The sequence below is a fragment of the Carcharodon carcharias genome, chromosome 12, assembly GCF_017639515.1.
Source record: "Carcharodon carcharias isolate sCarCar2 chromosome 12, sCarCar2.pri, whole genome shotgun sequence".
NCBI lineage: Eukaryota > Metazoa > Chordata > Chondrichthyes > Lamniformes > Lamnidae > Carcharodon > Carcharodon carcharias.
The window spans coordinates 131320829-131347411 of NC_054478.1; the positions used below are offsets into that span (position 1 = coordinate 131320829).

General features: G+C 44.6%; 1 protein-coding gene across 1 annotated transcript in view; it reads right to left on the bottom strand.

The window, feature by feature from the left end:
* Positions 1-20714, bottom strand: part of LOC121285094 (melanoregulin-like) — a 166832-nt gene extending 146118 nt beyond the window's left edge. Inside the window, 1 exon segment of the mRNA XM_041201226.1 lies at positions 20624-20714. Within this exon segment, the coding sequence (XP_041057160.1) occupies positions 20624-20709 (86 nt within the window). The 5' untranslated portion in view covers positions 20710-20714.
* Between the last annotated feature and the right edge of the window lie 5869 nt (positions 20715-26583).

Below are 26583 nucleotides of genomic sequence, written 5' to 3' on the forward strand. Positions count from 1 at the left end.
TATTTGTTCAATCCTGTAAAATATGTACCTTAATAGCCGTTATGAGATATCTCTTTTTTGGGGTTTGAATTATTAACTCTGTGCTTACAGTTTTCCTCTGGTAATTGAAGATCGGCATCATTGTCCTCCTATGTACTAACTCTATGGCCTGGATGGCCCCCTTAATGCACCACAAGTTGAATTGTACCCAGCAACCAAGTTAGAGCCTAAAAACTGTAGTCTCTATATGTCCTCTGGGCGATTGAAACTCAACTGATTTGATAATCTAGCTTCCATTCTGCTTTGTTTAGTGCACCATTATATTGCTCAGACTTGTGGCTCAACTGGCAGACTTTTGCCTCTAAGCCAAAAGGTTTTTGATTCAAGTCCCACTCTAGAAACTTGAATGTATAATCCAAGCTGACACTAGAGTATGGCACTGAGGGAGCATCATAGTGTAGTCTTTTGGAACCTGAGGCCCTGCCTGATCTCTTCGGTAGATGCAAAAGAATCCCTTGGCACTATTTGAAGAAAAGCAGGCGAGTTCTCCTGCTTGTCTTAGTCAATATTCATTCCTCAACCAGCATTGCTGTCCTTGGGATCTGGTGGTAGTTAAATTAGCTGCTGAGATTCCTACATTACAACAATGAATGCACTTCAAAAAGGATTATAAAGCACTTTAGTGCATCCAAAGGTGCTAAAGAAATACAAATTCCTTTCTTTATGTGAATGGATTAGTGAACAAACAGCCATGGGCCTATTTCAACTTTGGTCTTAAGAACCCCCAGTCCCCATCACTTATACCACCCAATGTAATGGGGATGGGGGTAGGTGTAACACTGGCCAACTAGCAGTAGCCATTTGCCATTCCCATAGATGTCATTATAAAGGAACTGCTTAAAATGAGGTAAAAAAACTCCAGTTATTTCAGGAAAACACAGGTCTTCAAGCTGATGTTCAATCAGCTGGTCACACTTCATTAAGGTGCATACTTACATCTGTTAATCAGCCTCAAGAGCAAGATTGCCCTTTACAATAACCGAGACTGAGTACAATATAAAATACTCTGAATGCAATTAGTACACTAAATGGCAGCATCATGCAACCTATTAGTGTTTAAGTGCCCACCTCATATAGCATACAAAACATATTGGCACAAAAGCCCCCAGTATAACTGATAGGGGCTGTTAATAAAGCTACTTATAAGCTTGCAGAATGGGCATGGAATGGGAAAATGAATTTCAATATAGTCAGGAGCAAGATATTACATTTTGGTAGGATCAAGGAGAGAGGAGACTTGTGGAGCATAAACACTGGCACAGACCAATTGGGTCAAATGGCCTGTTTCTGTGCCATGTATTCTATGCAAACCCACTCTTCTACTTTTAATATCACATTTGTACATTTTGAACTATGTTTGCACTGGTCAGCCCAGGTATAAACTCTGTTGAGCTTTCTTTGTGAGATCTTGGCCATCTTTTCCAAGGTTATTGTTACTAACTTGTTAGGTTAGGTTAAGTTAGGTTACTAACTTGGTCCAGCTGCAACTTTAGTAGTAAAATAGGGAGGGATCACAGTTTAGGCCCCAGATGACCCCAATTAATTAACAATTAACAATGCAATAATGCAGTTTAAGCCAAAATCATATAATGAATTGGCTCAGCGCCCAAACTCTAAACCCTATTCCCAATGGATGGCAATAGGAGTAATTAATTTGCAAAGAATCAATCTAGTGCATTGACTTCAATGGAACTTTAGCTGATGCTACAGAAAATTACAAGGCTAAATGAATACAAATTGTTAATCCCACTTGAATTCCTTATTAAGTTTTAAAGTGACGTATTCCAATCCAAACAAAGCCAGTTATATAGGGTGCCACACAAAAGGTTAATATGCAAATAAGGGCTCAGGAATTGGGGGTAATAAATTAGCATGGATGGAGGATTGGTTAGTGAACAGGAAGCAAAGAGTAGGAATACCTTGGGCATTTTCAAGTTGACAGGCTGTGACATGTGGAGTGCCACAAGGATCAGTGCTGTGACCTCAGCTATTGAGAATTTATATTAGTAACTTAGGCAAAGTGACAGACAGTAATGTACCTAAGTTTGCTGATGATACAAAGCTAGATGAGAATGTAAGCCATGAAGAGGATGCAAAGAGGCTGTAAGGTGACATGGACAGGTTAAGTGAGTGGACAGCAAGGTGACAGATGGGGTGTAATGCGCAGAAGTGTGGAGTTATTCACCTTGTTTGTAAGAATAGAAATGCAGAATATTTTACAAAAGGTTTGAAACTTGCAACTGTTGATATTCAGATGGAGTTAGATGCACTTCCACAAGGAACCCAGGAAGTTAGCATACAGATACAGAAAGCAATTAGGAATGCAAATGACATGTTGGCTTTATTGTAAGGCATTGGAGTACAAGAATCAGGAAGCCTTGCTTCAATTGTACAGGACTTTGGGGCGAACATACCTAGGGCAGAATTTTCCACTTGGCATGCGGGCATGCACCTGACCCACTCGAGCGTAAAATAACACGTGATGACAGCACAAGCGTCCCAATGTCATCACACACTCGCACCGATATTTCAGTCGGTGGTCACACGCATGAGTTGGTAGTGCACCCGCTGACAATTAAGAGGCCTATTAAGGCCATTAACGTAGTAACCAACGGTGATTTTTTGTTGCCTGTTCAACATTACAGTTGGCGGGTGGACAAATCGGCCAGACGACCCTTGACTTTTTGAGGAAACCTCATCCAAAGGTGGGATGAGGTTTCCGATATTAATTTAAAAAAAGTTAAAAACATTTGGACAGATTTGCATCATCCATATGTTCAGGTGACTGATCCTGGTGCATGGACATTTTTTTCGGCTTTTGAGAATCTTTATTTGTGGCTTTTGAATTCTTCAGTTCCCTGAGGCAGCTCTCTGCTTTCAGGGAGCTTTCTGTGAGCACTCCCCCACGCCCGCCCTCCTCCCACCCCCACCTCGGCAGCGCTGAGCATTTCAATGCGCCTTTCAAGCCGGCTGGCCTTTAATTGGCCAACCAGTGTAAAATCACGGTCGGGGGCTGATCGCGGGCGGCGGTCTGTTTCCCAGGCACTCCCAGGCCCGCTGACCGCACCCACACGCCGAACTCAAAATCCTGCCCCTGGAGTACAGTGTGCAGGTTTGGACTCTGTATCTAAGGAAGGATACACTTGCCTTGGAGTTTCACTAGATTGGTTCCTTGTTTAACAGGGTTGTCCTAAGATAAGAGGTTGAGTAAATTACTTTCAAGAGGTTAGAAAAAAGAAGGGTGATTTCGTTGAAACACATAAGATGGTGGAGGGGCTTGACAGGGTAGACACAGACATTGTTTGCCTGGCTGGGGAATCCAGATCACAGGGGCACAGTATCAGGATAGGGGGCCTATCATTTAGGACCGGAATGAAGAGAAATTCCTGCTTCATTGTTGAATATATTTAAGGCTGGAATAGACAGATTTATGCTCTCAGGGAATCAAGGGAAAGGGAGAAAGTGGTAAAATGACCTGGGGCCAAAAATCAGTCATGATTGTATTGACTAGCAGAGCAGGCTTAAGGGGCTGTAAGATCTACTCCTGTTCTTATTTCTCACGTTCTGATGCTAACTTAGTACCTCTTACTCCTATTGCAACCATGCTCCTTTTTCACCAATTGCAGCTTAGCCCTTCATTCCCCCCATTGTGACCAATTTACTCTTTCCCCCATTCCCACCTAGTTACCCTTTATCTCACTGTGACCTAGTTACCTAGACCACATAGGCAGCAGTTTGGTTAACATCCCGTCCACCACCTTAAACGTTCACTCCCTCATCAGCAACACACAGTGGTAGCAGTGTGTACTACATATACGATGCGCTCAAACAACTTACTAAGGTTCCCTCGACAGTACCTACCAAACCCTCAACCTCCACCACCTAGCAGGACAAGGGCATCAGACAGATGGGAACACCACCAACTGGAAGTTCCCCTCCAAGTCACTCACCATCCTGACTTGGAAATATATCGCCGTTCCTTCACTGTCGCTGGGTCAAAGTCCTGGAACTCCCTGCCTAACAGCACGATGAGTGTACCTACACCACAAGGACTGCAGCGGTTCACCGGGCAGCACACCACCACCTTCTCAAGAACAATTAGGGATGGGAAATCAATGCTGGCTTAGCCAGCAATGCCCACATCCCAATCAAATTAAAAAAAAACCTAGTTTATCTGTCCCTCATTGTGATGCCATTTCTCTTTCTCTTATTGTGACCAAGTAACTCTTTCCCTCATTTTAACTTTGCTGCTCTTTCCCATATTTCACTCCCCAATGCTTCCTTCCCTTTAGCCAGTCCTCACATCACAGTCTGTAAATCTTCCGAGGACTATATCTTTCAGCAGTGCAACTGGCTTACATCCATGTTCCTCCAGATTCCAACGCCCACAACTGTTCTCCATACATGCCAAATCCAATTGCTAAATTTTCCAAAAATTTCCTCCCCACTGGCATCCATTCACCTGGCATCTCCTGAGGTAACCTGATAATGCTATTCATGGCCTGGAGTGTGTTGAATAGAATTCTGCTCTCAATGACATGGACCTTTTCCAACTGTGGCTAGAGGGCTTGCCACAAACCACAAAAACAGTTAGGCCGAAGGAAAAGCTTTGTAAAAATCATTGATCCTCGCTGACATCGTTGCGAGAACAATGCAATTGAACGCCTAAAGTCAAAATCATATCGTAGGTGGAATTGTTCCAGATTTGCACCAAGTGCGGTAATGGGTGGGAAAAAAGGTCATTTTACCCACCAGCCTCAATAGTGGGTTTTCATGCTGTACTGTCCCCTTCTCGCCTCATATATTATGCAGTCACAGGGAACACGACGGATAGCTTGTGGCAGGCCTCTGATCGGCTGGCCACACCATTACCTCGCCGCTTCGTCACGCCAGGCACCAGGTTTAAAATGCAACCGGGCACATACACTTCTCAACGCTTGCAGCCCAGGACCCACTGAAAACATGGCCCCAAAAACCAGGAAGATTGCAGCCCCCAATTTAGTGACCTCTCTCTGGGATGACTTCTGGTCACTGTGGAGGTCCTCTACCCCCGCTCTGGCCGCAGGAGGCCCATCAGCCTCACCACTCCAGCTTGGGAGGCGATGGCAGAGGTGGTCAGTGCTAACGCTGCACTCAGGAGGTCAGCCATCCAATGCAGAAAACGGATGAATGATCTTATCCATGATGCCACGGTAAGGCGGCCATATCATCACTCTAAACTCACACACTCACAAGGCCATCATACACTCACTGGCATCTCACTCACTGCCAGCTCAAGGGACATCACCACTCACTCTCTCACACAAACCCTCACATCTCCATCTGGCCTCATCTCCTCTGCAGACTGCCTCCTCATCCCATCCATGGCTCCACTCAGTTCACATGCACACACCTGGCATCCTTCCCATTTGGCCTGGCATGTGCCTTGCTCACACTTTCCCCATCTGTCTTTATACAGGACAAGATCGCGCACAATTACCAGGAGAGGTCCCAGATCGGGGGGTGGAGTGCCAGACATCAAGGTCCACGCTCCATTCGAGACAACGTGGACCATTCCTGGGCCGATGGTGTGGTCAGTGACGAACACCATGTGAGGATCCTGCACTATCCTTCTCTCAACACTACTCTGAATCCACTGTTCTGTGTTCAACGCGGCTGCCCAGCACTAATAATCGCCACTTTTTGTCTTATGCACATCTGACACATCACCCTCAGAGAACCTTGACCCCAATCCCAGCGCCAAAAGCACCTCCGATGATAACCCTGAGGGCAGCAGCATTGAAGACCCATCACGTTGCTCACCCACACCCTCCACCAGCACAGCGACACACACAGCTCTGTGGGACCTAGATATACAGCAGCCTCGGGCCCACAATCTGGTGAGCACAGCACACAGTCTGTTCCACAACAGGCAGAGACAGAGACAACAGAGGTCGGCAGCACTCGCAGGACTGCTGAAGACAAGAAATCTGCTGACTCTGAGCCAAATGATGTGCTTCTGGACTCGATCCTCAATCAATTGTTGAAGCTGCAAAGACAATCACAGGAACACCAGGAAGGAAAGTCCGCTGCACTCCTCAGATTGCAAGGCACAATGGAGGAGTCCATTTGACTTCAGTCTGAGGTGATAGCGCCGGCAAGTCAACACACCGAGGTCAACACTGGTCGGATGGCGGCCGCCATGCAGACCTCGGTCTAGGACATCACTCCTGCACTGCTGCACAGGCTCAACTCCATTGCTGATGCCATAGTTGGCCTCCAACAGTGTCAACATGAGAGGGGTGCAGGGTAGCTCGATCTCAATCCAGCATCTCCTTCTCCTCAAGGAGTCAGCCAGAGACCCTCAGGCACCCATAGGGAGGAGGATCAGCAGCTGCACACCCTGGGGCCATCCACCCAGGTGACTGCGGGAGAGTCTGGCCTATTAAACTCCCCTCTTCCTCTGACCACAGCAGCTGCAGCTCCACAGGTGAAGAAGGGTGACACTGCCACACAGCAGACCCCGAAAGCAGGGAGGGACCCTCCAAGTTTCAGCCCTCCAGAGGATGCCTGTCAAGTCATCACAGACAGGGCGTCACAGTAAGCAGACTGCCTCCACCTCCACTGTAGATGTCTGGAGAGCACCAAGATGTAACACCAGGGTTAGGAAAGTTAAGAAGATGCAGTTGCACAGCCTGGGCACGGGTGTTGATCACTTGTACATAATGTTCACTATTGTAAATAAACTCCCAACAATGTCTCCCTGCCTATGGCTCCTTGTTCTGAAGAGCAGTGTTTGTGTCACTCAGATTTGAAATCTTGGTTCCTGCACAAGATAAAGGCAGGTGTCTCAGTCCCGGGCCTCTTCCCTGTTCTCTGTGTAGCCTTCAGACCAAAGTGATGGTCCCAACTTCACACTCACTGGAAACATTACTGATGCCTGAACCTTGGCGGTGCTTGTCATTGCTGCCAGAATGTCATGGGCAGGCATCACAGAGTTCTCTCATTCTCTCTGTGTGCCCTCAGCACCTTTGAGGTGGGGCTGGCCCCATCTCTTCAGCATCTGTGACCAGTGACGCTGTGCTCCTGAAGGGTTCAGGTGCTGAAGGCTGACAAAGGATAAGGTGCATTTAAGGTTTCATGGCTGTGTCTCTATGATATGACCCTGATCACAGAGTATAAGTGAGCTGCCCTTAGCCAGACAGGAGTCAGACATTCACAGGGGCAATGTGAAGATCTAATAGTGTCCTTGCTGCATGTCATCATCACCCCCCTGGAATCGAGCGACTATTAGGGTCTCCGCTGTGTCTCCATGACATGAGCCTGAGCACTGAGGGTATAGGTGCTGCCATCAGCCAGTAGGAGTCAAACATTCACAGATACAAGGTGAGGATGTCAGGACTGTCCTCACTGCATCTCGTCATCATTCTCCATGAATCAGCTATGAGGGGGTCTCGAGTGTGCCTGCCTCGTCTGGCCAGTGCAATGGCTTCATTGCTGCCATCCTCGCCTTCGAGGACCTCATCACAGTCATCGCCTACAATGTCCTCCTCTTCCATCACCTTCTCAGCTAAGTTCTCCCCCTGTTGCTGGGTCAAGTTGTGGAGTGCACAGCAAGTGATGAAGATGGGCGATACCCTCGGCGAACTGTATTGCAGGGCTCCACCTGACCTGTCAACGCAACAGAACCTCACTTTCAAGATGCCTATTATTTGCTCCACCAAAATCTGTGTCGTGGCTGAAACCTCGTTATACTATTGTTCTGCAGTAGTCTGAGGCCATCGCATGGCTCTCATCAGATACGTCCGCTATGGGTAGCCCTTGTCCCCAAGGAGCCAACCCTGCAGCCTCTGTGGACCCTGGAATATGTCAGGGATCTGAGACCTGCTAAGGATGTAGGAGTCATGGACACTCCCTAGGAATCATGCGCAGACCTGTAGAATGTGTTTGTGGTGGTCGCACATCAGCTGAACATTCAGCGAGTAGAAGCCCTTGCGGTTGATGTAGTTGACTGCTTGTTGCCATGGAGATCTAAGCACCATGTGAGTGCAGTCAATAGCACCCTGCACCTGTAGGAAACCTGAGATCTGGGCAAATCCCAGCGCTCTGGCTGTTCTGATTAAGGGCAAAATGCACAAAGTCCTGTGCTTTTTCGAAGATGGTGTCCGTGACCTCCTGGATACACTTGTGCATGGAGGCTTGTGAGATCTCGCAAAGGTTACCTATGGAGCCCCGGAAGGAACACTGGTGTAAAATTTGAGCTTCGTGGTCACTTTGCTTGGCCACTGGCAGTGGATGCCCTCCATGTCCTGTTGGTGCCAAATCCTGCAGTAGCTGGCAGATGTGACCGACCATTCCCTAGATATGCACAGTCTTCGGTGACACTGGTTCTCAGTCACCTGCAGGAATGATGAGCGCTGTCTTTAGACCCGGGATCCAGCAAAGCGCCTATGAGCAACGTCTGTCTGTAGATGTTCAGCTGCATGCACAGCAGGCCCTGCCACCCCTTCATCTTGAGGGAGGTTCTCCTCCCTTTGCCGAGCCAGACGCCTCCAACATACTCTTCTTCTTCTCTGCTCTCTGTAAGCCATGAGACACACTGCTAAATCACCAGACTCCATGATCCTAATGCTGTCCTCCTGCAGGATCAGAGAGGTGTGTAGGTTAGCATATGTATCCTAAGAACCTCTCTTGGTTATGTCTAAAAGCCCCATGCAGGAAAGTGCTGCCCACCACTTGGATGGCCAATATGTAGTACGCTTCATGGCTGTCAGAAACCCCACCCACCTCCGCCCCGCTCCACCTGACCGATTGGTGACAGCTTTGCCCACTGGACTGCATGCTGTGCTCTCAGCTCAGGCACAGACATTCTCCTAACCCGCACTGCAAGGCTGCACTGTTAGCCTGAACCATGATTGATAGTGGTCCATGCTTTAATAAAGACATTGCAAGGGGCTCTGAGCACCTCCACCAGTGACTGTGCCATGGCCACCTTTCGCAAGGGGATTCTACATTGGCCTAGTCGGCCAATTGTTCTGCTGCCCCCAAAAGCACACATTAAGTTGCAGCCTGCGCCAAGAGGTGAAAAGTTTTGGGGCATTTGGTGGCACTTTCAGCTTATGCGTTGCTTGAGTGGACAGAAAAGCTTCAGAAGCCCGACTACAAGCATGTCAGCTGTGGAAGAATGCTCATTTTTGACAAGCGTTTCCAAGTGTGTGGTCACTTCCCTCACCCCTACCCAACCTGGCATGTGCTTGTGTACTTCCTTCAGTCTGTGCTGCCTTGTCCCCCATTCCCCTGGCCTGACCTGCACTGGATCCCTTGCCCCGGCACCACACTGAAAGCCAGTGACTTGCCTGTGTCCCCTGCAAATGTGCATCGCCTCTTCCTTGATGTCACACATGCTTGTGAGCGCTGTGCAACATTGTGTCATGAAGCGTGCTGTTCTGAAGTCACGCCGTTCTGAAGTCACACCATTCTGAAGTCACGCCGTTCTGAAGTCACGCCGTTCTGAAGTCACGCCGTTCTGAAGTCACGCCGTTCTGAAGTCACGCCGTTCTGAAGTCACGCCGTTCTGAAGTCATACCGTTCTGAAGCACACCGTTCTGAAGTCACGCCGTTCTGAAGTCACGCCGTTCTGAAGTCACGCCGTTCTGAAGTCACACCGTTCTGAAGCACACCGTTCTGAAGCACACCGTTCTGAAGTCACGCCGTTCTGAAGTCACGCCGTTCTGAAGTCACACCGTTCTGAAGCACACCGTTCTGAAGCACACCGTTCTGAAGTCACACCGTTCTGACGTCACACCGTTCTGAAGTCACACCGTTCTGAAATCACACCGTTCTGAAATCACACCGTTCTGAAATCACACTGTTCTGAAGTCACACCGTTCTGAAGCACACGGTTCTGATGTCACACCGTTCTGAAGTCACACCGTTCTGAAATCACACCATTCTGAAATCACACTGTTCTGAAGTCACGCCATTCTGAAGCACACGGTTCTGATGTCACACCGTTCTGAAGTCACACCGTTCTGAAATCACACCGTTCTGAAATCACACTGTTCTGAAGTCACGCCATTCTGAAGCACACGGTTCTGATGTCACACCGTTCTGAAGTCACACCGTTCTGAAATCACACCATTCTGAAATCACACTGTTCTGAAGTCACGCCATTCTGAAGCACACGGTTCTGATGTCACACCGTTCTGAAGTCACACCGTTCTGAAATCACACCATTCTGAAATCACACTGTTCTGAAGTCACACCGTTCTGAAGCACACGGTTCTGATGTCACACCGTTCTGAAGTCACACCGTTCTGAAATCACACCGTTCTGAAGTCACGTCATACTGAAGTCACGCCAAACTGAAGTCACACCGTTCCGAAATCACGCCGTTCCGAAATCACGCCGTTCCGAAATCACGCCATTCTGAAATCACGCCATTCTGAAGCACGCCGTTCTGAAGCATGCTGTTCTGAAATCACGCCGTTCTGAAAACATGCCGTTCTGAAATCACGCCATTCTGAAATCATGCCATTCTGAAGCACGCCATTCTGAATCATGCCGATGTGGGCAGTAAATTTGACGTGCCGGGATGATTCCAGTGAGCAGGGCTTATAATGAGATGCTAAAGCATTGAAATTAGGTTCTCGATGTGCAGCAGTGGGAAACAGGGCCTTTGATGGGTGAAGTGGACAATCACAATTTGGTTTCACGATGGCACGAAACCAATTTTTGGCCTTCTTGCCATATTGTTCCCACCACCCCCTCAGCCCACTGTGGCATCCACCAATGGGGCGAGGGATTTCCACCCAATGAGATGGGTCAGTGCCCAAACTCTAAACCCTGTTCCTAATGGATGGCAAGAGGAGTGATTAATTTACAAAGAATCAATCTAGCATAATGACTTCAATGGAATTTTGGCTGATGCTCCAGAAAGTTACAGGGTTACATTAATGCAAAATGCTAATGGCAGACATCAGGCAACCATATAAAGTGTTGTTCCTTGTTTTAAGCAACTGCCCTTGACTTTTATATTAACTAATTTTGAACAGTTCGTCATAGGTTTACCCGTCAAATATTCTTTTTCTGCCCATTTTCTTTCCGCTCCACTCCTCTTCTCCCCTCTCCTGAATGCAGTGCCTCACTGCTGGGTGATGATTCCACTGGTGCTGGGGCGATTTCTGGAATCTCGCTCCAGTGACCATTATTGAACAGTGTGTGAGCATAGACAGTAACTGCAGCTTATCCCATCAGCGAGCTTTTACCCTGATCTGACCCTTATTTCTGTTCATGAGCACTTTCAACATTGGTGCGGCGGTGGAAGGTGTGGTGGGGGAGGGGCACAGGAATCGGAAAACCTCAACCATTGCTGCATTCCCCCCTTTCAAATTTGATGATAATGAGGCCAATTGCAGCGGCTCTTTAACTGCTGCTCTGCCTGATATCAGTTAACTCAACACTGACCAGTGATAGAATGTTAATATGAAGAAGATCAGTGTTGAGGACTGGATAAGATCGTCATTAAGATAGGTGGATTGGGTGAATTATAGAATTAAAATTTAACCTGTTGTTTAATAATCTGTTTGCTGATAGATCTCTGCCACTCAAACCATGACAATAATTGGTATTGGAGATCCGCTTGATTTCAACACTGATAGAAAACCTTACTAAGATCTCAGTTCTAGAGGGAGATGATGGCATAGGGCGGGATTTTAACACCCTGTCACAGCAGGGGTGGGGCCAGAAAATGCAGCGAGACGTTCAAAAGCCCATTGACTGCGAAAGGATTGAAAATTCCTCCGATGGGATGGGTTGTAAAATTCCTCCCATGGCGATAATGTCGCTGGGCTAGTACTCCAGAGGACCAGGTTAATACTCTGGAGACCTGTGTTCAAACCCCACCATGGCAGCTGGTGGAATTTAAATTCAATTAACAAAATATGGAGTTGAAAGCTAGTCTCAGTAACAGTGCCCGCGAAATTACCATGGATTATCGTAAAAACCCATCTGGTTCACTAAAGTCCCTTTAGGGAAGGAAATCTGCCATCCTTACCTGGTCTGGCCCACGTGTGACTCCAGATCCATAGCAATGTGGTTGACTCTTTTAACTGCCTGCTGAAATGGCCTAACATGCTAGTCAGTTCAAGGGCAATTAGGGATGGGCAATAAATACTGACCTTGCCAGTGACGCCCACATCCCATGACAGAATAAATATAACACTCTGCACTATAATGCGGATATCGAAACCTTAGAGGGGCTGCACACAGATTCACTTGGATGTTGCCTGGTTCATGCACGATTTGCCTGCTATACTGAATAGTTGGTATAACGGGGCTAGTGCTGTAATATGGGCAACATGCACCGAGAAACAACTTGAAGTCTCTCTCACATGCTCTCTCCAAGTATCAAGGAGTAGACTGTCTGCCACCAGCAATTCAAGGGCTGGAAATATGGAATGGCCCCCGACTGGGTCTGCCAGCAAAATGCCTTTACAGATGTTTGGAAGCTCTCGTTGCTCAATATTGTCCCTGTTCCTAATCCGTGCGCACTTAATTGTTTGAGGCCTGGTTCCAGGTGACATCTCACTCACTAAAGTAGTAACCTCCTCTCTTTTGACATTGCCCCTTAAAATTTAGTTGGAAGAATGCTAATTGAGAAAATTACCGTTGTGCACTAGCTTTGAGTGGCAGAAATTTCTCAACAAAGGAACAACTGAACAAACTGGTTAACTTTAAAATCTAATTCACTGAATCATTTTAATATATTATGAGTTTAATTGCAATAAAATTATACAGTGATCAGTGTAAAAAAGGAAGACTGCAATTCATTAAAGTGTCAGTGACCCTTAATGCAGCTGTTTCTGCCTGAAATTAATAGAGCACTTAAGACGTGACAACAGGCAACTTTGAAACTGACATTTCTTGGTCGATATAAACAATTGCCCATTTTAAAAGTGGATGTTTTAAGTGCTGGGAACTGGATGTGGAAATATAAATCTAAGAGAGAGACTGGGCAAAGTGGAATTATTTTGTTAGAGCAAATCAGATTCAGGGGAGGTACCATACAAGTGTTTAACATGAAGCAGACTGCTTCCAGTAGTGCAGGTGCCTAGAAAGGGGTTACAATGATACAAAGTTGAGTGTATGAGATTCAGAACAGAGAACATAAGAACATAGGACATAAGAACTAGGAGCAGGAGCAGGCAATTCAGCCCCTCGAGCCTGCCCCACCATTCATTACGATCATGGCTGATCTCATTTTGGCCTCAACTCCAATTTCCCGCCCTCTCCCCATACCCTTTCAACCTATTACTAATTAAAAATCTGTATCTCCTCCTTAAATTTATTCAGCATCCCAGCATACACTGCACTCTGAGGTAGTGAATTCCACAGATTCACGACCCTTTGAGAGAAGTAATTACTCCTCATCTCTGATTTAAATCTACCACCTCTTAGCCTAAAGCTATGGCCTCTCATTCTAAAATGCCCCACAAGGGGAAACATCTGCTCCACATCTACTTAGTCTATCCACTTTAGCATCTTATATACCTCAATTAGATCTCCTCTCATCCTTCTAAACTCTAGCAAGTATAGGCCTAAACTGCTCAATCTCTCCTCATAAGACAAGCCCAGCATCTCTGGAATCAATCTAGTGAACCTCCTCTAACCGTCTCCAATGCAAAGGGACCAAAATTGTGCACAGTACTCTAGGTGCGGTCTCACCAATGCCTTGTATAGTTGCAACAACAATTCCCTATTTTTATACTTTATTCTTTTAGCAATAAATGCCAAAATTCCATTTGCCTTCCTTATTACCTGCAGTACCTGCTTTCAGCGATTCATGCATGAGGACACCCAGATCCCTCTGCACTGAAGCATTCTGAAGTTTCTCTCCATTTAAATAATAAGTTGCCTTTTTATTCTTCTGACCAAAATGGATAACCTCACACTTATCCACGTTAAACTCCATCTGCCAAATTTTGGCCCATTCACCTAACCTGTCCATATCCATTTGTAAATTTCTTATTGCTTCATTGCAACTTATTTTCCCACCTATTTTGGTGTCACCTGCAAATTTAGCTATAGTACCTTCCAGCCCTGAATCCAAGTCATTAATATAGATTGTAAATAGTTGGGGCCCAAGGACTGAACCCTGTGGCACCCCATTAATTATAGCTTGCCTTCCAGAAAAAGACCCATTTATCCTGGATCTCTGCTTTCTGTTGGTTAGCCAATCTTCTATCCAAGCTAATCAATTACCTCTAACTCCGTGTGATATTATCTTGTGCATGAATCTTTTGTGTGGCATCTTATCAAGGGCCTTCTGGAAGTCCAGATATACTATGCCTACAGGATCTCCATTATCCACTTTGCTTGTCACATCTTCAAAGAACTCTAGCAAATTAGTCAAACACCATTTACTCTTCATAAAACCATGCTGACTCTGATGGATTGCATTTTGTCCTTCCAAATGCCCCATTACCACTTCCTTAATAATGGATTCTAACAATTCCCCAGACAGATGTTAAACTAACTGATCTATAGTTTCCTACTTTCTGCTTTCCCCATTTTTAGAATAAGGGCGTTATATTAGCATTTTTCCAATCCATTGGAACCTTTCCCGAATCCAGGGAATTTTGGAATTTTATAGCCAATGCGTCCACTATCTCTGCTGCCACTTCCTTTAAGACCCTGGGATGTAGGCCATCAGGTCCTGGGGAGTTGTCACCCTTTAATCCCAATAGATTGCTCAGTACTTTTTCTCTAGTGATGGTGACTGTTCTAAGCTCCTCCTTCTCTATACCCTATAAGAGGTCAGGAGAAAGCTGAGAGGCTCTAGAATTTAGGATTAGATTCGATATGTGGATGAAGGAAAGAGAGACGAAAGGGATCAAGTAGGGTCAATCTGATTGGGGCTATATGCTGATGAGGAGAGTAAATTCCAATGTGGACTGGTTGGGCAGAATGCCTGTTTTATTGTTATACCGTCTATGTATTTTTATGACACATAAATTATCCATTGATCTCCATGTATGTTCATTTGCTATGAGATGGCAGTCAAATGTGATTGAGAAAAACTTGGCTGAAGATGGGAGAAGCTAATTACTCTGCTCTTGGCACTCAACTAGGCATTTCTGAGATCTTGTACTCCACATTTCAACTCATACCCTCTCTGGCACCTCTGCTGTTTTACGTTACTTCTAATTAATATGGCAACGGACGTTTACAGAAATATTCATTTAACAACTCATGGATGACATGAAACGAAGTGATCAGGTTACTCTGGTTGAGTTACAATAAGTTATTTCACCTATTCCTGCAACAGGCTTGTTCGAAACATTCTTTCATTCCTCTTGCTGCTATCTGCAATATGCATTTCCACTACCCTGTGCCCCTCATAACCCTCCTTGATGACCTCTAAGGAGGAATATAGTACCATTGTAACAATTAAAATTAGATTAGAACATGGAAACCAAACAATAATCCTTCTCAGTTGCCAACTGGGTTGCTACAGCTTAGTTTATCAGAACTAATGTCCTATCATATAGCTTCCCAGGATAATAGGATTAACTGTAAAGCTTTCAATTATGAGATACCCATGCCATTTTATACTGAAGTTTCAATAAAACACAAAACAAACCAAATCAACCTTTCATATTATAAACAGGGGTAGTTGGAAGACAGTTGGATCTTGGCCATATTCCTCCAATCAGTTCAGCTTCTTTTAGTCAGCTCCACAAGAAGCTTAAACTCTAATTCAAATAATAGTGCAACATTCTCATTTATTAATACTCGCAAGTTAAGGTGACATATACAATTCCAATGATCTGCAATGGGCTTACACCCATTAGAGTTTTGAAGCATGGGAGGTGACCTTATTGAAACATGTAAGATCTTGAGACGGCTTTATAGAGTGGATACCCGGAGGATGTTTCCCCTTGTGGGGAGATTAGAACTCATGGACATAGTTTAAGAACAAGAGATTTTTTAAGACAGAGATGAGGATTTTTTTTTTCTCTCAGAGGTTGTTAGTCTGTGAAATTCTCTTCCACAGAAAGTAGTAGAGACTGGGTCTTTAACTTTATTCAAGGCTGAGTCAGGCCAATTGTTGACAGACAAGGGAGTCAGGAAGGATAGATAAGGCAGACAGGAAAGTGGAGCTGAGACCACAATCAGATCTGCCATGATCTTATCAAATGACAGAGCAGGCTCAAAGGGCTGAATGGCCTCCTGCTGCTCCTAAGTCCTATGTTCCTATGTTCCTGCGATACTGCTTCATAGAAAAGGTGTTGGTATTTACAATCTGAATAACTCTTCCAACACTGAGAATCATAGAATCATAAGAGCGCAGAGGAGGCCATTTGGCCCATTATTCTTGTGGTGGCTCTTTGAAAGAACAACCCAATTAGTTCCACTCCCTGCTCTTTCCACATAACTCCACATATGTTTCTTGTCAAGTAAGTATCCAATTTCCCTTTGAAGGTTCCTATTGAATCTACTCCTATTACCCTTTCGGGTAGTGTGTTCCAGATCAGAACAACTCTGCATAAAAAAATTCTCCTCATCCAATGAAAGATCATCAACCTTGAAACATTAACTTTTTCTCCCGTCACAGATGCTGTCCAACTCACTGAGAAATTCCAGCACTTTCTGTTTTTATTTCCATCCCCCTTGTTCTTCCGCCAATTATTGTAAATCTATTGACCATCCTGCCAGTGGAAACAGTTTCTCCCTATCAACTCTATCAAAACCCCTTATAATTTTGAACATCTCAATTAAATCTCCCCTAACCTTCACTGCTCTAAGGAGAATGACCCCTGCTTCTCTAGCCTGCCCACATAACTGAAGTCCCTCATGGATGGTACCCATTCTGGTAAACTCCTCTGCACCCTCTGCAAGGCCTCGAATTCTAAAATGTGGTGCTTGGAACTAAATAAGCTAGCTGAGAACTAACTAATGATTTCTAAGGATTTCAAACAACTTGCTTTTATGAAACTATATCAACACTTACAATAACTGAGGATTTTCATGTCTGACAAGATTATTGGAAAAATCCTGCACATTCCAAATGATGAATGATAAGAAGCAGCACTGGAGATCTCTACCAATATAACAGTCCTTTCAAGTGATGGATGTACTGAATGGCTGAGCATTATGTGCTGGGAAGGTGCCAGCTTCCAATGCCAGTCTGAGCTGGTTAGCTGACCCTGGGCTAGTTTAGGGACCAACATATTTGGTCACTGTGCACCTCAGCTGGGGGAAGAGAAAAGCTAATAAGGTTTGCTACCCTGCCATTTACAACATACGAATTAGGAGCAAGAGTAGGCCATTTGACCCCTTGAGCCTGCTCTGCCATTCAATAAGATCATGGCTGATCTGATTGTGGTCCCAACTCCACATTCCTGCCTATCCCCGATAACATTCGCTGGAATCTTTGCTGGAAGTGGCAGCATGGACTTGGGGTGAGGACAGGACTATGCTTGGGTGTATTCAACAAATGGTTCAATGTCCAAACTCACAAGTATGTAATGACCACTTGATTGTGAGACTGGAGAATAACAATTTCTTGTGGGATCACAGCCCAATGGTTAGGGCCTTGGAGGAAATATGTGCAAAATCAAATAGTTTGTAATAAGCCAGAAACTAAAATATCATCACAGGCTAGAAGTTCAGTTTCAAGATAATGAGCTTTTCCGTTCGGTTCATTCCCCCGAGACATTTTCCTGCTGATTGCTCAGTTACTTTGCTACTCATTTCATATACAAACAAATAAAATTTAAGACAGGGAAAGATCAGGTAGTTTACTGAGCCTGCCCCTCACCGTGATGCCTAGACCATTCTCACTGAACACTTCTTAATTCCTGCTCCACTTCCCCTCACAGCCATGTAATCTCCAGAGAGAGGCAAAAAACAGAGAAACCCAGGACCAATCCCATGACATCTACTGCCTAGAAGGACAAGGGCAGCAGGCACATGGGAACCCCACCACCTGGAAGTTCCCCTCTAAATCACTCACCATCCTGACTTGGAAATATATTGCTGTTCCTTCAATGTTGCTGGATCAAAATCCTGGAACTCCGTCCCTAATAGTACTGTGGATGTACCTACACCACATGGACTGTAGCAGTTCAAGAAGGCAGCTCACCACAACCTTCTCAAGGGATGGATAATAAATTCTAGGCCTTGCCAGTGATGCTCTTTTTTTTCATTAATTCATGGGATGTGGGCATCGCTGGCTAGCCCAGTATTTGTTGCCCATCCCTAACTGCCCTTGAGGAGGTGGTGGCGAGATAGGGTGTGGGATATGATATGAGATAGAGTGTGAGATCAGATGTGAAATTGAGATAACATGAAGTGTGAGAGAGGGTTGAAGCCAGGGGTTAGTTTTCCCCTTCCTCAAGCAACATGAACAACTAGATTTCTCTATAGAGTTGGAATTGGCCTGGCTTTCTGGCCACTGGCAATGCTGAGTAACCTCAGCTGACCGACACAGGCCATGAAGCAATTCTGTACTGCCCTGACATTCCTCCAGCCACAAGGGGAGGTAGAGTGGCCTCAGACAGAGTTACAAACCAGGACTCAAGGTGAACAAATGCATGGTGAAGTTCACACATGCACAGTTATTTTGGCATTGTTCTAGCCGCTGTCCAGTTCACCCTGCAGGGTAAGGAAGGCAGTTTTTACAGGATTCTGGATTTGAGACGGCATGCACCCACTTGCTAAAGGCAGCTTGGCAATGTGAAACTTGCCATTAATGACTACTGTTCACAATACCAAAAAGAAAAGAGAGCCTGTCATTTCTAAAGAGCCTTTCACAACCTCAGGGTGTTCCAAAACTCTATTGTCAATGAAGTACTTTGTAGAAAAGGTGGCAGTCAGCTTGTGCACAGTGAGATCCCACAAACAACAACGTGTCAATGACCAAGGTATAAATATTAGCCATGACATTGGGGAGAACTCCCCTGGTCTGCTTTGAAATAGTGCCATGGAATCTTTATAAAGCCACCTGAGAGGGTAGACAGGGGCTTCAGCTTAATGGCTTATCTAACAGACAGCAGCCCCAACTGTACAGCAGTCCTGGCACTGGGGATGTCAGCCTAGAATACGTACTCAGATTCCCAGAGCAGCAGCTTAAACCCACAGCCTTCTGACTGTGGAGGTAAGAGAGCTACACAAGTAGGCCATGTTGGACAGTTATGTGACACAGTGATATAATTTAGGATGGAGTGATTACAATGACAGTGACCTGGGCTTGCTTTCTGATGTTCCTTGATAGTGACAATATCAATCCCTGTCATCCTGACTGTCCATTGTCAAGGTCCCTCTTTTATCAGAAGCAGAATGTAAATTTAGAACTAAACGTAAAACACACTCAGCAGACAGTGCAATTTAACTGAACCCAATTGAAAAGTCAGCTTTGTATCCAGTAGCACAGCTGATTAATGCAATTAGGAATCTAATGCCGAAATAGCCAGGATTTCAGTGTGCGCTGTTGTCCTGATCTGGAATGCATGGCCTGAATGTTTGGCGGAAGCAGATTCAACAGTAACACTCAGAAGGGAATCTAGAGTCAGCTGTGGCACAGGAGGAGGCCATTTGGCACTTCGAATGCATTCCAGCTCCCTGCAGAGCAATCCAGTCAGCCCCATTCCCCCACTCTATCCCTGTGACCCTCCAAGTTTTTTCCCCCAAGTGCCCATCCCATTTCCTTTTGAAATCATTGTTTATTTCTGCTTCCATCACCCTCATCAGCAGCAAGTTCCACGTCACTAGCACTTGCTGTGTAAAAAAAGTCCTTCCTCACACTGCCCCCCCTTTATAGAGTCTCTTACCCAAAACCTTAAGTCTCTGTCCCTTAATCCTCGTATGAACAGCTAATGGAAGCAGCTTTTCTTTATTTACCTTATCGAAACCTGTCATCACCTTGTACAACTCGATCTAACCTCCCCTCAATCTCCTTCACTCCAAGGAGAACAGCCCCAGCTTCTCCTACCTAACGTTGTAGCTGATGAACCCCGTCCCCAGAGCCATTCTGGTAAATCTCCTCTGCACCCTCACAAGGATCCTCACATCCTTCCTAAAGCTGGGTGTCAGAACTGGACACTTGCTCTCGGATTTGATAAATACTTAAAGCAACATATACAGGGCTAGGAAGAAAAGGCCAGTGGGACTAATGAGGTAGCTCTGTCACAGGGGCTGGCACAGGCACGATGGGCCGAATGGCCACCTTTGGTGCTTTGATTGTATGATATGCATGAAATAAGTTCCTGTTGTCACTTCCATTGTCATTTTGTGAGAAATAGAACTTTAATTTAGACCTTTAAAAGAAAACCACACTCAGCAAATACCCCAGGCAATCTAGCGGAACTCGATTTGAAAATCATCTTCGCACAATCCAACTGCACCACAAGGAGTTTCCAAACAAACACAACTGGGCAAATGAAAGTTATGAATTAAATCAATTTTCCCTGACGGTAAGAGTTATTTTTAATCAGGTGGCGGCACGCAGCGAAACGTTACTGGTCTTAGTGCCAGAGAGGTATGCTGGCCCCCATTAATATCACAGGCTGCTTTCAGACATTGGCTATCCCATGACTTGTACCTGACCAGCGGTTGCTTTGCTTGTGTCTTCACGGCCCCGGAGCACCGGCAGCAGCAAACGGAGCACAGAAACTCTTTGAGTCCCATCGTCGCTACTGAATCCGAAATGCCAATTGTCACCCCACCCCCCCGCCTTTCGAGCTCTGCGCTCGTCAAGCCGGTGCCTCCCAGTAATTTGCCAATGGCTTGTTCAGCTCAGGTCCAGGTTCTCGAGAGGACGGTCCGCCCCTGCCGCGGGAAGTCCAGGACTCTCCCGAAAAATGATTTCCCAGTGTCTTCGGCGTGAAAGTTCCCCCCGCGGTGTCCCCAGCACTGGCGTGTTTACAGTGTGCAATGGTGACCCAGGCTGCTGCTGCTGGCAGAAATGACAAGGGGAAATCAACATGGAAAGTCCAGTTCGTGAAATTAATCTGCTAGTTGCGATTTTATCTGAGAGCGGCCCAAACTTATGGGAGTGGAAATCTGTTGTGGTATCATTTGGAATAGTCCACCTTTATAAATCGCTTCGACCAGTCAGTTTAACCTCGGTGGTGGGAAAGGGATAATCCAGGACAACATTAACAATCAGTCGGACAAATGTGGATTCATTAAGGAAAACCAACACGGATTTGTTAAGTGCAAAGCAAATATGAGGAGAGATTGAGGCGGTTAGGATTATATTCGCTGCAGCCCAAGAGAATGAGGGGGGATCTCATAGAAACCTATAAAATTCTAACAGGACTAGACAGGGTAGATGCAGGAAGGATGTTCCAGATCATGGGGGAGTCCAGAACCAGGGGTCACAGTCTGAGGATACAGGGTAGACCATTTAGGACTGAGATGAGGAGAAATTTCTTCACCCAGAGAGTGGTGAGCCTGTGAAATTTGCTACCACAGAAAGTAGTTGAGGCCAAAACATTGTATGTTTTCAAGAAAGAGTTAGATATAGCTCTTGGGACGAAAGGGATCAAAGGATATGGGGAGAAAGCGGGAGCAGGCTATTGAGTTGGATGATCAGCCATGATCATAATGAATGGCAGAGCAGGCTCGAAGGGCGGAATGGCCTACTCCTGCTCCTAGTTTCAATGTTTAAGCATGCCTAACTAATTTACTTGAACTTTTTGATGAGGTAACAGAGGGGGCTAATGAGGGTAATGCGATTGAAGTGGTGTACATGAAGTCCTCAGTTAAAGTTGTTTCACTTAAAGTCACAATTTTCAGGAACAGGACTACATTTTTAAATGAATCGTAGGTTCCCACAGGAATCAATGTTAATGCCAGTTAGGTTCAAACTTAGGGCACTCCTGGACCTCTCTCTGCCTCTCTCCTGAAGATAAGCGGTCAATGTTGTTGATCTGGTGTACTTGGACTTCCAAAAGGCATTCAAGACAGTGCCGCACATCGGACTTGTGAGCTAGCAAAGTTATAGCTCATGGAATAAAAGGGACAGTAGCAACATGGATATGGAATTGGCTGAGCGACAGGAAGCAGAGAGTTAAGGATAATGGATGTTTTTTGTGCTGGAGGAAGGTTTGTAGTGGAGTTCCACAGGGGTTTTCCTGATATATATTAATGACCTAGACCTTGGTGTATGGGGCACAATTTCAAAGTTTGCAAATGATACAAAACTTGGATGTATTGTGAACTGTGAGGAGGAGAGTGAGGAACTTCAAAAGGACATAGACAAGTTAGTGGAATGGGGGACAGATGGCAGATGAAATTCAATGCAGAGAAATGTGAAGTGATTCACTTTGGTAGGAAGAACATGGAGAGGCAATATAAGATAAAGGGTACAACTCTAAAGGGGGTGCAGGAGGAGAGGACTCTGGGTGTATATGTGCAGAAAGCATTGAAGGTGGCAGGACAGGTTGAGAGAACAGTTAATAAATCATACGGTATCCTGGGCTTTATTAACAAAGGCATAGAGTACAAGAGCAAGGAAGTTATGTTGAATTTGTACAAGTCATTAGTTTGGCCTCAGCTAGAGTATTGCATCCAGTTCTGGGCCCAGCACTTTAGGAAGGATGTGAAGGCATTAGAGAGGGTGCAGAAAAGGTTCATAAGAATGGTTCCAGGGATGAGAAGCTTCAGCTATGAAGATAGATTGGAGAAGTTAGGACTGTTTATCTTGGAGAGAAGAAAGTTGAGAGGAGATTTGATCATGGTATTCAGAATCTTAAGGGTTCTGGACAGAGTAGATAAGGAGAAACTGTTCCCATTGGTGAAATGGTTGAGAATGAGAGGACACATTTAAAATAATTAGTAAAAGAAGAAAAAATGATGCGAGGAGAAACTTTTTCACATAGGGAATGGTTAAGATCTGGATGCACTGCCTGAGAGTGTGGTGGAGGCAGGTTCAACTGAAGCATTTGAAAGGGAATTAGACTGTTACCTGAAAAGGGAGAATGTCAGGAAGATATAATAATTTTCATAATGTTATTGGAATTGATTAGAAAGTAGAGTAATAGTGGGGTCTGTGTCTATGGGTCTAAGTGTGTGTGTCGGGGGAACTTAATTGAATCAAAAGCAACTGGTCTGAAGGCTTTGATATATCAGAAGATAAGCTAGGTTTGAAATGTTAAGTAGATAAAGATGGGGGAAGTTTTAGAATGTGAGGTGTAAAGGGAACATTTACATTTTTAAATAAACCAGATTGGCTTGAATTCAAAAGAAGGGGTGTAATGTTTCACCTGGGCAGGTGAGGTTAAGAAACAGTGTGTTTATTTTTCCCAAAGATTACTGGTAAAATTGGTATTATGACAGATTTTTATTATTAGAGAGGTAAAGTCCAATGATAGTGAAACAATGGGAATTTGTATTCAAAGGGGAAAATACGTATAAAGCAGAGAAAGCAGTCTGCAAGGGAAGGCATTCTAAAATCTAACCAGTGCGAAAAGCATCCAGCACCTAAGCCTCAAGCTGCCGTCTATAGAACTGGAAGTTAAAAAAAATTCACTTTGAATTTGACTGTTCGGTGTATTGTGTTATTTTGCCTGGGTCTTTTAAAATCTATGTGTTTTTACTGTTGCTTTAACGGAGGTGTAACTGGGAGTTAGATTAACTGGGGGAACTAGGAGTTATCATAGTAGTAATTTGTAAACCTATGTATGTGCTTAAAATCATTTTTTATAATTTAATAAAGTTTTAATTTAGATTTTTAAGAGACCTATAAGACTTGGTGGCCTTCTCTTACTGAATTCAAAGCCCCCGTCTCAAAATAAATACAAATTGCAAATAGTTGTAGCAGCTGCTTCAAGTTTCCCTCTGGGATTTGGGTAATTTGGCATTTACCATCCACCTGCCATAACAAAATTGGACACTTATCCAGGATATATTTGAAATTCCTTGATTGGCCTGGAGTTGGTGAATCTTAAGTTTACGAGTACAAGAAGCGCTTTGAATTCAGGATTTGGGGTGAGGTTTTTGTTTGAAGTGGTGAGACTGCAATATGGCTTTGGCAGTTGCTAAGACTTGCTTGGGAGTCGAAGTTATAACTTTGGCTGGCTTACAAAAGGTAATTAAAGTTAAGTTAATGGAATTGGCAGATAAGTTACGATTGGGATTACCTGCAGGGGAGAGAAAATCAGGCATAATTGAAAGTATAGCACAGCATTTGAAATTGGAAGGAATGCCTGAGAGACCGAGTTCTCCAAGGGGTGGTTCATTGGAATGGGTTCAAAGTCAGTTGCAAGCAAAAAAAAAGGAACTAGAGGCAGCAGAAAAAGAAAGGTCAGAAAAAGAAAAAGATAGGGCATTTCAAAGGGAGCAAGCGGAAAGGCAGGAGAGAGAAGGAAAACAGGAAAGGGAATTAAAAATGGCGAGGTTAGAAGAGGAGGAGAGAGAAAAAGAGAGAGACAGAGAATTGCAGCTTAAAATGCAGGCAGCTAAAAAAAGAGACACCAGAGGTGAGGAAGGACTTATTTCCAGATCAGACCCTAGGGGGAGATTTTTAAAATTTGTACAAACTCTTCCAAAGTTTGAGGAAAGAGATGTTGGAGCATTCTTTATTTCATTTGAGAAGATAGCCAAACAGATGAAATGGCCACAGGAAAACTGGACATTGTTGTTACAATCCAGGCTGGTGCGTAGAGAGCGTGAGGTTTATGCTTCAATGTCAGAAGAAATGTCGGTGAACGTGGTAAAAAAGGTTATTTTGAGTGCATTTGAGTTGGTTCCTGAAGCATAAAGGCAGAAATTTAGGAATATGAGAAAACAGCCTGGGCAAGCTTTTATTGAGTTTGAGAGAGTAATATAAAGTAATTTTGACCAGTGGATACGGGTATTATAGATAAAGTCATTACATGCAGCTCTTAGAGAAGTAATTCTTTTGGAAGAATTTAAAGATTCAATTCCTTCGGTAGTGAGAACTCATGTGGAGGAACAGAGGGTTAAAATGGTAAGACAAGCAGCAAAGATAGCTGATGATTATGAGTTAGTTCATAGAGCTAAACCTTTGTTTTCATCACCCTTTTATATCAGAAAAGGATAGAAAGTGGGAAGGTGAAAGGAAGGTGGGTAGTCAGGGAAGAGACAGAGTAGGTGGAAATTCCCAGGAGGTATTTTCTCAGAATAAAAAGGAAGGTGCTGAGGGTAGAGGTGACTTTCGGAAATTGAGGTGTTTTCATTGTAATAAAGTTGGAAACAAAAGTAAATTGCAGGGAAAATCTTTTAGAATTATAGGGGTGCAGAAAAGCACGAGAAGTAAAAGTACTGTGGGTTCTGAGGTTTGGGCACAGGAAAAACCAATGGTTTATGTACAGGTAAAACAGGAAGAATCAGTGATAGGTAATGAAATGGGAATGTGTTCACAATTTAGCCAAGACAGTTCTGAGGAGCAGGTTGCAAAAAGGTTTAAAGATTTTGGCCTGAAATTTTCAGTCAGCATGCAGGAGCGGGCCCAAAACGCCAGCGCGTAAAATGACGCACGATGTTTCGTTCGGCTCCACGACTGCCCCGCCCACTCCCGCCAAGCTCGCCGGCCGACTGAAAAATTCAGCCCTTTGTGTGTGAAGAGAAAGTATTTCCATGTGTATAGGGTGGAGTAGGAAAAGATGTTAAAATTTTAAGAGGCATAGGGGCTAGTCAATCCTTTATGTTGAGTGGATGGTGACAGTTGTTGTTCAGAGGGAGTATTGCAAGAACAGGTGATAATAAGTGGGGTTCATGGAAATGCTATGGAAGGTAAATTTAAAGAGTAAGTGGAAAACAGATGACGTGATTGCTGGAGCAGTGGAAAAATTGCCCATTTTAGGGGTTCCATTTATTTAAGGTAACGATATAGCTGGGTCCCAGATGTGGGTGTTGCCTATGGTAGTTGATCAGCCTGTAGAGATGCTTTCAACAGATGTATTGCAGAGACAGAATCCTGGATTATTTCCAGATTGTGTGATAACAAGATCACAGGCTGACAGGTTGAAAGAAGAAGAACAGGAAGTTTAAAGGCAGAGAGATGGTGTGGAAGTCCAATTAGCTGACACTATGTTTGATAACATTGTTCAGGAAGAAAGACTGGAAGACAATGCAGCTGAAGTATTTAACTCAAGGCAGTTAGTGGAGCTACAGAAAAAGGATTCACATATAAGAGATTATATCAGATAGCTTACTTAGAAACAGAAGCAAAATATATTCCAGAATGTTATTACCTTAATGGTAATGTTTGCTGGAGGGAGGTGCATCAGATTGTAATACCATTTGGATATAGAAATAAGATTCTGAGAATTGCTCATGAAATTCCAATGGGGGGACATTTAGGAATTAAAAAGACACAGGCAAAAGTAGAAAAACATTTTTATTGGCCTGGATTGCATAGGGATGTAGTCAAATTCTGTAGAACATGTCATATATGTCAGGTGATAGGGAAACCACAAGCAGTGATTAAGCTGCCACCTTTAATTCCAATTCCAGCATTTGAAGAACCTTTTTCTAGGGTCATGATGGATTATGTAGGACCCTTCCCTAAAACGAAAAGTGGGAATCAGTGCT